Genomic DNA, 13,367 nt, shown 5'->3' on the forward strand with positions numbered 1-13,367 from the left:
GTGTCCTGGAACATAAACGGGCTACAAAATCCCATAAAAAGAAACAAGTGTTTATCATACCTCAAGTCCCAACAAGCCCACGTAGCCTTTTAACAAGAGACTCACTTGATCGATTCAGAGGCTGCTAAACTTAGAAGAGACTGGGTGGGTCAGTTATATCATAGTTCATACTCTAGTAAAAACATGGAGTGGCTATTCTGGTGCATAAGAAGCTGAATTTTCTCATTATAAAAGGCACAAAAGGACGAAGAAGGAAGAATTAGAGCCTATGTTTGGAAGCCAAAAATAATGACATAAAAGTTAATTTATGTAATATCTATGCTGCAAATATGGAAGATCCAGGCTTCTTTCATAAAATAAATAAATCAGTGGGGAGCATAGTTGATGGGCATACAATTATAGCTGGAGATTTTAATCAAGTTTTAAATGGGACTCCACTTTTTCTAATAATGTACCAAAAGACAGAATAGCAATTAAACTATTGATGAAGGATAATCAAATGATGGATATATAGAGGATTGTCAACCTGGAAGAGAGAGAATATATATTCTATTCCCATAATCATAAATCTCACTCCAGGATAGATTATTTTTGATCAGCAAGGATCTGGTGGAGAGTGTCTCAGACTGCTCAATAGGACCTTTAGCATCGACCGATCATGCTGCAGTGCAACTAGGTTTAGTAATGGAGGCCTCTAAGGCTTATAAAAGGGAGGAATTATGGCCTATTCCAGCAGAAATAAAGGGAGCAAATACAAAGAGTGAAGAATCTTAAATCTCACCTTGAAGAATTACACAAAATGTCTGAGAAACACACTGATCTACTACTCAAACAAATGTGTGACTTGAGATTTCAAATAAACAAAATATGCAATAAAAAAGCTGAGTATGCCCCGTTCAGACTAAAAAGTAATTTCTATGAGAGTGGAGAAAGAAAAAATCAGGGAAACTACTGGCTAGACAATTAGCTTATACCAAAAAAAGATTAGTTATACCATAGCAGCTGTTACACAAGGGTCATTAACAAGGTATTTGCAAATTTTTATAACCAACTTTATAGATCTGAGATGAATCCAGAGGTGGGTAATTACAAGACATTATTCTCAAAGATTAACTTGCCAGAAATGTCAGTGGATCAGAAAGATTATCTGGACAGCCACATAACTGTAGAGGAGGTCAAAAGCGTTATTTCATTTATGAAAGCTGGAAAATTGCCTGGTTTAGATGGTTTTCCCTCAGAATATTTTATGAAGTATGTTGACAAATTGGCTTCTATCCTCACAATTGTGTATGAAGATTTGTTCTCACTGCGGAAACTGCCAGAAACATTTAATGAAGTTCTGATCTCCCTAATTGTTAAACAAGATAAAGACCCAACTGATCCAGCAAGTTTTAGACTTATTAGTTTGATCATCGTCGACTGCAAAATTCTGATGAAGGTTCTTGCTATGAGGCTGGAAAATATTTTATCACACTTAATACAATCAAATCAAGTAGGATTCATAAAAAGAAGGTCGTCCACAGACAATGTCAGATGCCTATTACACCTTATGCGGCTTAATCGGAATAAAAGTGCCCCAATAATAGGGTGGAGTGAGGCTTTTTACAGTATATTCTTAAAATATTTGGGTGTGGGAAAAGTTTTATCAAACCATGCCAGCAAGGTGTCCCCCACAGCATAATAGAGCCACCGGATCCCCTCACTGTAGGGGTCAAGCATTCAGGCCTGTATCAGTTTTTCCTTTTAATTTGTCACCCTGTTATGTTTGTATATGTATGTATGCATGTGTATATATAAGAATTTTTGGGGTGCTGGGGTGATTCCTTGAGTCTGCCTTTTAAGTTGGGGTTTTTCTTTTCAGGGAGCTTCCCAGTTATACATGTTATGTATAAAATGAATAAATCACCAAAATTATGGAAAAAAAAAATTATTTTCATTTTTTGGCTGCAACGCTAGGCTAAAATATACAAAGGGCCAGTAAAACTCTGATCTACTGGCCAAGTTGGCCAGTGGGGAAAAAATATTTCACTGGACACTGCTGGTGTTTTAAAGGTGCCTCTTCTTTGCCAAAACATTTAAATGAGACATTGACGGCTTCCTTTCGCCATCACTGAAAATGTCGAGGACACCTGGTAGCAGGGGGACACATTGTTAAAGAGGCACTGCACACTAAAACGTGTTTTTTGAGCTGTAAACTAAATGATATCACTGTACTGTGATAAAACATCAATGCTGGTGTTAATATTGAAACTGACACCAAATTTATACAAATCGGCATTTCATGGGTTAAAAATGGCTCAACCTGTCATCTGCTGTTTAAAATCAGTCCTGAAAAGGCAGGGCCAAAGCTGACGTAGAGTCGACTGTTTGGGAGTTCTCTACATCATGAAATTTATATAAATGGTAGAATGTCAATGCCCACCCTTGGGTGTGAGTCTGTGAAACTGCCCATGCTCATTTTCAAATATACGCTGATCGAGGCAGTTTTAGCTTCAGAGGCTAACAGCTGCACTGGCCTGCTGGAGGGGTCTCTCTGTCTGTTACTGTCCATGGGTGGAAGTACTGCTGGCAGCCACAAAAACAACAGAAATCCTCCTCACATCTCGCCCTGCAGCTCTTCAACTCTGTGGCTGTCTGTTCCTGCAGTAATCAGCTGGTAAAATCTTGTTTTCAAACATTAAATCACGGTGTAACTGGAGCTCTGCCAAGACTGTCTGTCAGCAAACCTTTCCGCTGTGGACCTGTCAGCTGCGGAGCAGAGCTGCAGAGCTGCAGAGCTGCAGAGCTGCAGAGCTGCGGTCGGACAGGTTCAGTAACAGTTCCGGTTACACTGGGATTCAACGTTTTAAAACAAGCAATGCCCGTTCAAATCGTGCCTGTTTGGAACGGGTCGATTTCTCAATACCTAGAGAGAACAGTGCTCGTCCCCTAAACACCTCTCATGCAGACTTCTGATAGATGCTACAATTTAGCAATGCTCCCTAAACGCTTCATACCAAGGCTATCAGTAGACGCTATAATTTACCCATGTTCCCTAAATGCCTCACATGTAGGCTATTGGTAGACTCTACAATTTACTGATGCTCCCTAAACGCCTCACATGCAGAATATCTGAGACCACAATTTTGAGTTGAGCTGAAGTTGATCAGTAGTGTCTGTTCAAAACGTGCCTGAGACATCCTGCACTATGTCTTGACCATACATACAAAGTTCCCACATGTCAGGAATGGGAATAGTTTAACTCTCTAAATTTTTTCAATTCATTCTCTATGGTAGTTCTTATCACTACGGATGTAATCCCATCTCTGACCACAATGTGGGTTGCAATGGCAGAGTGGCGCTGTCCGTATTTCCACTCATTGAATCAACGTGCAGAAGAAGAAGCAGAAGCAACGTTGTTTAGGAGGTGTTTTTATATATTTCTGAATGTGCCTGAGACATCCAGCACTAATCTTGCAAGATTCTGTCAAGTTTCGTTCACAGTAACGTTACACAGTTCAATAGAAGAGCTTAAGTCTCTTAAACATTTTTAAGTCATTAACACGATGGATATAATCCCATCTCCGACCACAATGTGGTGCTGTCCGTATTTCCACTCACTGACTCCATGGTCAGAAGAAGAAGCAAATCAACGTCATTTCTGAGGTATTTTTATATATTTCTCAAGAACCGCTCATCCAAACAACTTTACACATCTACATTGCACTTCCTCGTTTCCCCAGCAATCCACCTGCCAGGAATGAAGTAGATCAGATTGACAGTTCTCAAGGAACACGAAGGACAAACCTACTTTGTTTACTTGCTTTATATATAGACATTATATAGTGGGGCTCAGACGTAGGGATGTAGTTACACTTTAAAGCTCATAGAATACAAATAAAGTTAGGCTATCCTCTCTGTGTGAGTCCACAAGGACTCCCTGTCACTGTGCCGCCCAAAAGCTCCGGCTCTGGCTCATACACACCTTGAAGATGTGCCTCCCGCTGGAAGAGCTTGTCATGTTTCAGCACTAAACAAGAAAGGGTTGATTAATAATGCTTGCTCTAAATATTCTAGTGTCATTGAGCTGCTATTTTTATCCAAACCTGTTTTTTATCATGTTCAGTATAGAGGCATAGAGAAGCGTCTCTGCAGCACCTACAGTGTGCAGTAAATTTGTCCCAGATATTAGTACCACGTTTTGAATATGAATGAATGCATAACGCTGTGCAATTTTTTTACTGGTTATATTGCAGCCCAGCTTGTTTTGCTACTAAGAGGAAGATTGGTATGTGAGGATTGTGCATACAGTAATAGAGTTGTGATAATACTACAATCGTGACTTAAATACCAACGCTGTCTAAAACTGTGTTAATAATGTTGTTGCTCTTGATTGACAACCAACAAGAATATTCAAAAAGAAAACAGAATAACTATCGTATTTTTCTTAAAAACAAAAACGTCAAAGAAAATGTGGAATAATTATCAACAACAAACATTCTACATATAATATTCAACCCTGCATTGAATGAGGAATATAAGAATACACCTTGATTATAATTAAAATATGATGTGGTGCTGCATAAAAAACACTAAGATACTGCTTGCAATCTTACTTTGGTTCCCACCACTGAACAAGAGGACAGTAGCAGTCTTTGTAAGCAAAGCAGTTCCATATTTCACTCCTGGCACAAGCTTTGTTGGCCAGTTTCGATAGACTGGGATTCAGTTCAAAACATTTTGCATGTTTGGGCGTTGGGTGCCAAGTTTTCAGCAGTTTGATTCAGATGCATTTTGCGCAAATTGGACAGGTGACAGTGAAACGACAGTAGCTCTGTTTCTGTCCTGCACCCAACAGTATCCAATTGAAGGCTCTGCTTGATACTGTAGGAAACAAACAAACAGAGCTTTGGCAAGTTGGAAGAAATTAAATTATTATTTTTTTAAGTAAACAGCTGAAAATATACTGCGTACAGTCCCTTGTCCCTTAACTAAATCTCAGAGCAGCCATTCCTTTAATTTGTCACCTGTATGTATATATAATAGGTCTTTTGGGGATAAAATCATGAAAATGCAATTGCTGTTTTTGTTGATGGCGGTTTGCCTGAGGATGAACACTGACTGGAGCTTCATCATCAAGGCCTCGGCGTACGTCTCCTTACCCAGTGTGTTATAGATGCCGTCAGCCTCCTCTTTAACCTGTTCATCCAGCCGCTCCATATTCTGCACCAGCAAGGCCACCACCTGAACCTCCAACTACAGACACAGAAACAAAAGTTTGATATCGAGAGGTTGAAATTAACGTCAATGAAGTTTTGATTTTTGTTTACCTCTTCAAGAGGTACATCCAAGTCTATCTTGGATTAAAAACATTTAATTCTTCTATATAAACCTTGTCAACATTGACTAAACTTTTATTTCATACAAGTTTAGTGATAACTGGAAGCTCAAAGAAGGGTGACTCACTCAGAAACTGCATTTTTCTTACAAACAAAGCTCTTCTTGTACAAGAATGTAATTTACATGACATTACACAACTCAAAAACATGTTTCCCCTACATAACATGACTATTGTATACTATGAAGTACAAGTAACAGTATGATTGTTGAGGTTGGGTTGGTTGAGAACAGATTTTGAAATTTCCCACCATTACATCAGTATAATTTTTAACAGAATAATTTTCTAATATCACAACTTTCAACTTTTTCCACATTGTTTGAAGTCTGGCAACTCGATCCTTATCTTTATATTTTGCTACGTGAAGTGATGTTTCAGAAGAAAAGTTAAACTCATTTCACAAAGAGAGAAGATGCGGAAGAATGAAGAGATGACAAAATGAATGTTCACTTTTAAGCCTCGGTCTTGGCAGATGACACTTGGTTTCTGTCTGAGCTTCTCTGAACATGTCCAAGTGTTATCACTCAAGTCAAGATTGGAGACTCATAACCAAACAGAACTCGCCTCGCAGGGAGCCGACTGGCTGGATAAAAGTACTATTACAGATGAAAGAAGACAGACAGTCGACACAGATTTATGAGCCACCAGAGACCGTCGTGGATCATTTTTATTCATCTTATCAAGGATACCACCTGGCCTTCTGGCAGCAAGGACAGAGGAGCTGGAGGCATTACAGCAAAAAGGAGAGACAAATGGATTCAACCAACCCTTGCTGCCCTTAAACCAATTCCCTTGGAAGTTACTGTAAAGAAGAGTGTGGTTTATGGCGCTCCATCGCATGGTAAATGGACTGCATTTATATGATGCCTTTTTTCCTGAGTGTTGCAAAGCCACCTGAGCTACTGTCTCACCCAATATCATGTCACAATCCAATTCACACACACACACACACACTGCAGTTTTTTTTGGTCAAAAGTTGACATTCATCCAACATGTCTGTACTATTGTTCCTGTCAGATACTAGCCAGCCAGCTAGCCTCTTGATGCTCATCAAAATGGTTCAGAGTGATGTGTTCTTAAGACATCACTCCACTTTTTAGTATTATTATTCCAACAGTACATTATGCAAACACGGAAAGGCAAATCAAATGATCATCAAACTATCCTCAAACATAACGTATGTAGTTCACACAATCCAACAACAGAGCTGTGTATGGATGTGCTTGTGGCGCTGGGGAGGATTTCAAAGTTGCTGTTTTTTTTACTATGGCAAAAAGTAGAGTGCTGTAGCCAAACAATTGAGTGCTCCTCTAAAAGGCTGGCATATTCCTCTTCTGGAAACGCTCTGCTCTGCCTTAAAAGAAGCCAACCACTATTTTTTTTTCTCCACGGGGAGGATGGGTTTGTGTTTACTGGTTAAATGTGTCCCAAAACAAAGAAGTCATACTATCTCGATTTCAAATATATCAGTGTGCTTGTGATCCTCATTGCAATGTCTCTTTCACTGAACTCCTAAATTCAAATGTCCTACGTGGATGCCTAGAAGTGTAAATTATCAAGTCAGCCTGCTCAAAGACCCTTGAGACGTCAGACAAAACTGGTCATTCATTGTGGTGAGAAACAACTCCCAATATTCCCTGACAAATACCAGTGGGATGTAGCTTGGCACAAAACTTGGCACATTCAAGCCAACAGAGTCTTTGATGTAGTGTCATAGTGACAGCTGTGAAGGAACTGGGGCACACTGTTTTTCCCCCTTTGTAGGTATATTGGCAAATAGTAATTGTAGTTTGACCTTTGTCTTTGTCTGTATCAGTCTAAATGTCAGCACACATAATGGGGCATCAAAAATCTTCCCTGGTTCATAGACAACACAACAGGCTCAACAACAAAAGAGAGAGAGGGATAAATATATACAGAGAGGGAGAAGAATTGATGCCAACAGATACAGCTGGAGGGTAACAAAGAAAAGTTTTAGATAACCATAAAGAGTGTGAGATGAGATGCTATGATCATGTGGCTGACATAATATTTTGATTTTTTTTCCCTCACCTTGACTAAGTTCTTGTCACTTTGTGAAATTCAATCTCAAATGCATTTAATTGCCACAACAACTCACACTGGTATATTACTAAAAAGATCATAAAACCATGACACAAAGTATTTTGTGCATGTAAACCCCAGTAGCTCAGTTAAACTACAGTATGTTTAGTTTAGTTAGTTAAGGTTTTTTTTAGTATCGGGTCATTTACATGATTCATTCCTCATGGGATTGTTCAGAAACATTAACCTACAACAAACCAAACATAACGGCATGTTACCCACCATCATCTATCCGCACAATCCATATATATCAGCCAAACATAAACATAAGCCGCTTTAAACATAAAACATACACCTCCCCCAAATCATGCTCCAGGATCCAGTAAATAAAACAATAGTCTGCAGTCCATATGAGATAAGAGTCTTAGGAATTAAACTATCATGTTACTTTTCTCCTCCTATCCCATGCTTTAGAAAGGTATTCAGAAAATTCTTTTAACAAATAAGTAAATGTTTGAAGTTGAAGAAAGTGTTTTTACTTTAGTCATTTAACATAATTCTAAATTTCATAATCTGTTAGTATCAATATATCAAATGTAGACAGATGCTGGTCTCAAAAGGGTTTTTTGCCCAGCAGCAATATAACAAAAGTTTTGTGATCAAAAACTCAAAATGTCCTTGCTTTTGATTCATTAACAGAGACTAAAGGAATCAATCTCATCTGCCTGTTTTGGATGCCAGAGCCCAGACCTGAAGTATTGACCCCACAGAGTGCTGTTTCATCAATATCAACAAAGACTGATGTAAATCCTGAACTCACCAGAGCATCTATGAGTACCTCAGCACCCTCCTCACTCTCGTGGAGTGTGTCGATATCTGTCAGCTCCTGCAGCAGATCCACTACTGCTATGGCGACATGTAGCTCAGGTTAAGGACAATAAGTTTGTGTCATTGAGTTGTTCTGTTTTGTTTTATATTATATGACATTTAATTCACTCCAACCAATTTATTTTAGTGCACTTTTATGTGGGATTGATTAAAAAACAAAACTACAGTGTTATTATTACTGCTTTTGGTCTTCTCTCTGGATTTATTGACCATAAGTAAAAAAAAAAAAAAAACTAATATCACCAGACTTATCTTTTAAAAATCAATGTTAAATGCCAAATTCTAAACATGGGATGAATGGATTAAAATGAACAGACAGACTGAATCAATCTTTAAGTGAAAGGATATCGGTGTTTTCATGACTGAGGAGGCCCAGCAGTGAGTGAACAGCATTAAGCTCCACCAGCAAGTGGTAGAGGTCTGGCATTGTGGCAATCACATGCATTTCCTGGATAATGTCATTCAGATCCAGCTCTGACTCCATGAACCTGGTTTAAAGAAGAAGAAATTTCGTTAGCATGTTAGCATTCTGCGTTAGCATTCATCTCTAAGCACAGTTGAGGCAGACAGAAATTCATTCATTAGTTTTAGACACATCCTGTCTTGTAGAGAAGTGGCAGACAACAGAATATTCTATTTTGGTGATAGTGATGCACACAGTGTCAATTTACCAAAGAATTAGTTTAAGCATTTTAGGCTTCCGTAAGTCCACATGAAACTTAGCTTAATGCATGCATACATTGTCGGTTATAAAAAAAAAATTGTTTTAACAAAATCCTAAAATATGACCCACAGAAAACAATGTGGAGTGTCATTCATGCTTACTTTTCTGGATTGTCCGGAAACTTTATCCTAAGTTCCTGATTTTTGTACGATCTTTTCTCAAAAGTCAGGATCATTTTCTTCACTGAACTCTCATCCACTGGCTCCGCCTGTTTGATTAGTACGAAAGGGAAGGAGTAGGCAGGAAAAGACGAAAAGGAAGACAGAAAGAGAAATCACATTTTATTGAAGGAATGGCTGCAATGACAACAAAGGGACATCAAGTTCATCCTAAAGCCTTGTTTGTAGTTGCGCAAGCCTCCGCTAATGGGGCGCGAGCTATGAGCATGGACAGAAGCTTTTATGCTCAACGTGTTGTTTGTTGCAGTATTCTCCCAAACACCTGGGGGATGTACAAACAAAATATTCTATGAATAAGCAAGAAGTCAACGACTGTTACCTGAAGAATGTTATTATCCAAATAGCTACACACACTGTCCTGGAGCTCGTCATTGCTGAGGAAGAATTTATCTGCTTATGGCTATTAAAACTACAAAGGGGATGGTCTGTCCATCCCTTACATGCAGAGAGACGTCTCAATGGAGGTTATAGCTGTACTGTGGTCGGTGTGTGTAATCGACAAGCACTTCAGCTACTTCTGCATGTCCGCGAGCAGTTAAAAAACTTCAGGCGTGCGCGACCAAGAGCTGCAACAACTTGCAGAGCCTTTGTGCTCAACGTGAAAGACATGATGACATCATTTTTGGCGCGCACACCCTTGCACTGAGGACACTGCGTCAAGCATAAACTAAGCTTAATCATGTGAGTGAAGCAGAGTGCCAGGCGTTTTCAACAATCGGAGGGAATCTGAGGTCACTTCACTGGAAGGGGACGTGTTTGACCTCCTGTTGGCTTAAAAGCCAGGAAAGTCTTATATAATAATAATGACAGGGTAGGAAATTACAATTGCCTGACATTATGGAACAGTGCAGCATTTTGCTTTGAGTAGCACTTGACACATTGAATATATGAAAAGGCTGCAGTGTGAGATAATAAGAACAGTTGAATAAAGTGCAGAAATATGGACATTTAGACATAAACACACTCTCACCTACAGTAGCTAAGAAGTTGAAACCATCACATTTTTAGACATGTTTCGTTGTAACTCACACAGAGTACAAGAGTACCAGGAGAAAATAAGCAATGCAGATTACCAAGAGTAACAGAAACCTCATTTGAATGTTGGCACACTTATTGAGTCCTGATAAACCTCAAATCTCCAACAGAGAAAATCAAGGCGAAGCAACACATCTGACATGCCATCTCTACTCTCTATTCTACTCTTCTGCAACTTTAAGCACAGTGTATGGAGGTCACATTTGTTCTTTCAAGAGGCAGCGTTGTGTGTGATGGGTGATGATTCTAAGTAGGGCTGAAAATCCAACTCAAAGCTATCATACCACTTCACAAGCACAGTTCTGCATGCCATCTATAAATAAATAGTGATAATTGCTCATTAGAAATGTCTATATTTTCCATTGTTCTGTGTGCAATGAATAGTGTCAACAGTGAAGCAATACAAACAACACCTGCACATACACAATAAACAAAACGTCGCAGTTTAAGTCCTAACTATGAGTCACAGCATGAAGTAACTTGCTGAGACAAAGTGAATGAAAAGAAAGTACATCAAGAGTGTGTGCACGTAGTGTGTTTCTGAATAAAAATAACACTTTGCAGAAAATGAATGTAACAACTTTGTAATAATTATACTAAGAATTTCACTCACCTCAGGTTCTTCTTCATCCTGGTCCATCAGTTTCTCCAGGATCTTCTTCCTATCCCCAGTCATCTCCTCAGTCTCCCTCATTTCAATCCCTCCTTCCATTCCTATTCCTGCTTCTCTGTGTCTGGTCAACTCTCTGACACTAAGCCCTTTCTGCTGTTTCCCTCCTCGGGAGTCATCCTCTCCTGCTGCTCCTCCATCCTCTTCCCTCAGACGCTTTGCTCCTCTATCAGGCTGCGAGATAAGACAGAGACAGAGAAATGTAATGACACACAAAGGAATTGTAATGACTAAGATGTAGCTTGCATAAAATGGGGTGGAAGAAAAAGCAGACAGGTATTCTCCTTAACATTTCATACATAAGAAGTGATCAGAGATAAGTAATGAAATGAGAATGAAGAGATAAGTTTTTCCATCCCACCTATAAGTATCTCTATGTACTTGACTAGGGCTGAAACTATTTTCATTATCAATTAATCTGTTGATTATTTCTTGATTAATCGATTTTGTTATTTGGTCTATAAAACGTACAGGTCACAGAGGACTAAAGATACCAGAAAATGTTTACATTGAGGAGGCTGGAACCAGAGAAATTTAGCATTTCTTCTTTAGAAAACGACTCAAAACGATTATCACAATAGTTGGCGAATGATTTTCTGATGTTTAACTAATCAACTAATCGTTGCAGCTGACTGAATACAACATTGCAAACATCACAAAAGAAACTCAGCAGCGAAACACTGCATTGGTGCCTTTCCTGAAATATCAGCAGCCACGATTTTAATGAAATACCGAGTTATTTTACAGGTCACTCGTGTGCCGAATTTGATAATGAAAACCAACGATTGATAAAATGCCATTCTTCGTATAATATGGAGTTTGTGCGTCTACCAAAATAATAAAACTGTATTAATTGCTAGTTTTTTTTAAACTGAAACCGGCACGCAAGACAGAAACGGAGTAGAAGTTAGAGTCTGTGTAACTGTACTGAACACAAAACCATGCAACCTCTTCAAATGAGCAAGTGTACAAATGCCTATGCGTTTGTCTATGAGTATGTGTGTGTAAAACCTGTTTTAGGCGATAACTAACGCTAACATCGTAGCTTTTCATTCACTGCTGTCACATACTGTAGCTAGCTAGCGCGGTAACTGCTAACGTTAAGTTAGAGTTAGAGTTCCCTAAACACTGCTGAGCAGAATAAAATGTCTACCTGATAGCTCAGGAGCTCTCCAACATCCATTTCTCTGGCTTGGAAAACGTAAAAATGTTTTGTTCAACCTTTGGAAACAACTAAGAGCATACACTTCAGCAGTTTGCTAACCGGCTAACAACAACCCGCTGCCCACAAAAACACATGCATGCCGTAAAACGTTACATGATACTGTCGTAAAGCTTGATTGTATCCATGACAGCGTGACTAGAGCTCATGAGTACCACAGCAATTTACCTCTAATTTCAGTGAAGCTGGAAATAAAAAGAAACATTTACTTAATTCACTTGGTAACGTTTAATCCTCTGCATGTCTACAATTTATAATACATAATAAAAAAAGCCTGCTTTGTGCTTCAAGCAGGATTGCAATCTGATTTACTTACCCTGAAATATTTTTGAACAAATTTAGTTTATTCAAGCTTTTTCGTAACGCTGATTGGATACAGATTTTCTAGTCCAGTTATCTATCAGGGGATATCAACTGCAATTCAGGTCTTTGAGGTCTGCAACACAACATACAGTAAGTATGGACAATGACTATACAGATAGATAGATAGATAGATAGATAGATAGATAGATAGATAGATAGATAGATAGATAGATAGATAGCCACATAGCATGTTGCGCACCAAGTAATACAGCATAACAGAAATATGTTTTTTCCCCTTATTAATGATATAAGTAAAATTAGACATGAATGTTTCCTCATCATACATCATCAGACCTCCTGAGAGATCCTGGTCTTAAGATCTCAGTTTTGCTGTATTCCTACCAGGAGAGCTTTGTATGCCAAGCTGGCTTATTGTTCCAGACAGGCCGAAAATCACCTTTTCAATGAGCATCGTTGGGAAATGTATGAGTCGTGCTTGGTATAGAAGCCTCCATTGCCACTCCAGTCTCTAGCCAGTGATCTGTGACAGTAGAGCAATAGAAACAACATTTAAAAGGAAGGCCACTGCCAAGCAGTCAAGCTTGACATCCCAACAAACACGAGGGAAAAAGCTCTTGATCAAAGGAAAGAGAGAGAAACAGAGTGGAAGAGAATAAAGGGGAGCAAGAGGGGCTAAAGAGAAATTTATATGGAAATCCCACAGCTAGAGACAGCCAGACAGTTTCAGATGAATACAAAGCCTTGATTGGGAAAAGTAGAGAGAGCTTTTTTTTATGAGGTTGACAGCTGCGTGGAGTTTAAAACCTAACAGCAAATTTTTGAATCTCATATACATTGTACTAATGCTGTAAGCATATTCAGTAAGGTAAATTAGATCAGCTGCAATCCAGTATCTCCCAAATTAT

The 13,367-nt window shown here is 38.9% G+C and overlaps 1 protein-coding gene across 1 annotated transcript in view; it reads right to left on the bottom strand.

Moving 5' to 3' along the window:
* Nucleotides 1–12,235, bottom strand: part of ctnnbl1 (catenin, beta like 1) — a 61,551-nt gene extending 49,316 nt beyond the window's left edge. Inside the window, exons 1-6 of the mRNA XM_067591490.1 lie at nucleotides 12,070–12,235; nucleotides 10,860–11,090; nucleotides 9,134–9,240; nucleotides 8,657–8,796; nucleotides 8,241–8,338; nucleotides 5,142–5,235 (exon numbers count right to left, since the gene is read on the bottom strand). Of these exons, the coding sequence (XP_067447591.1) occupies nucleotides 5,142–5,235; nucleotides 8,241–8,338; nucleotides 8,657–8,796; nucleotides 9,134–9,240; nucleotides 10,860–11,090; nucleotides 12,070–12,099 (700 nt within the window). The 5' untranslated portion in view covers nucleotides 12,100–12,235. The remainder of the gene's footprint in view (nucleotides 1–5,141; nucleotides 5,236–8,240; nucleotides 8,339–8,656; nucleotides 8,797–9,133; nucleotides 9,241–10,859; nucleotides 11,091–12,069) is intronic.
* Nucleotides 12,236–13,367: the final 1,132 nt, after the last annotated feature.

The sequence above is a fragment of the Thunnus thynnus genome, chromosome 6, assembly GCF_963924715.1.
Source record: "Thunnus thynnus chromosome 6, fThuThy2.1, whole genome shotgun sequence".
Taxonomy (NCBI): Eukaryota; Metazoa; Chordata; class Actinopteri; order Scombriformes; family Scombridae; genus Thunnus; species Thunnus thynnus.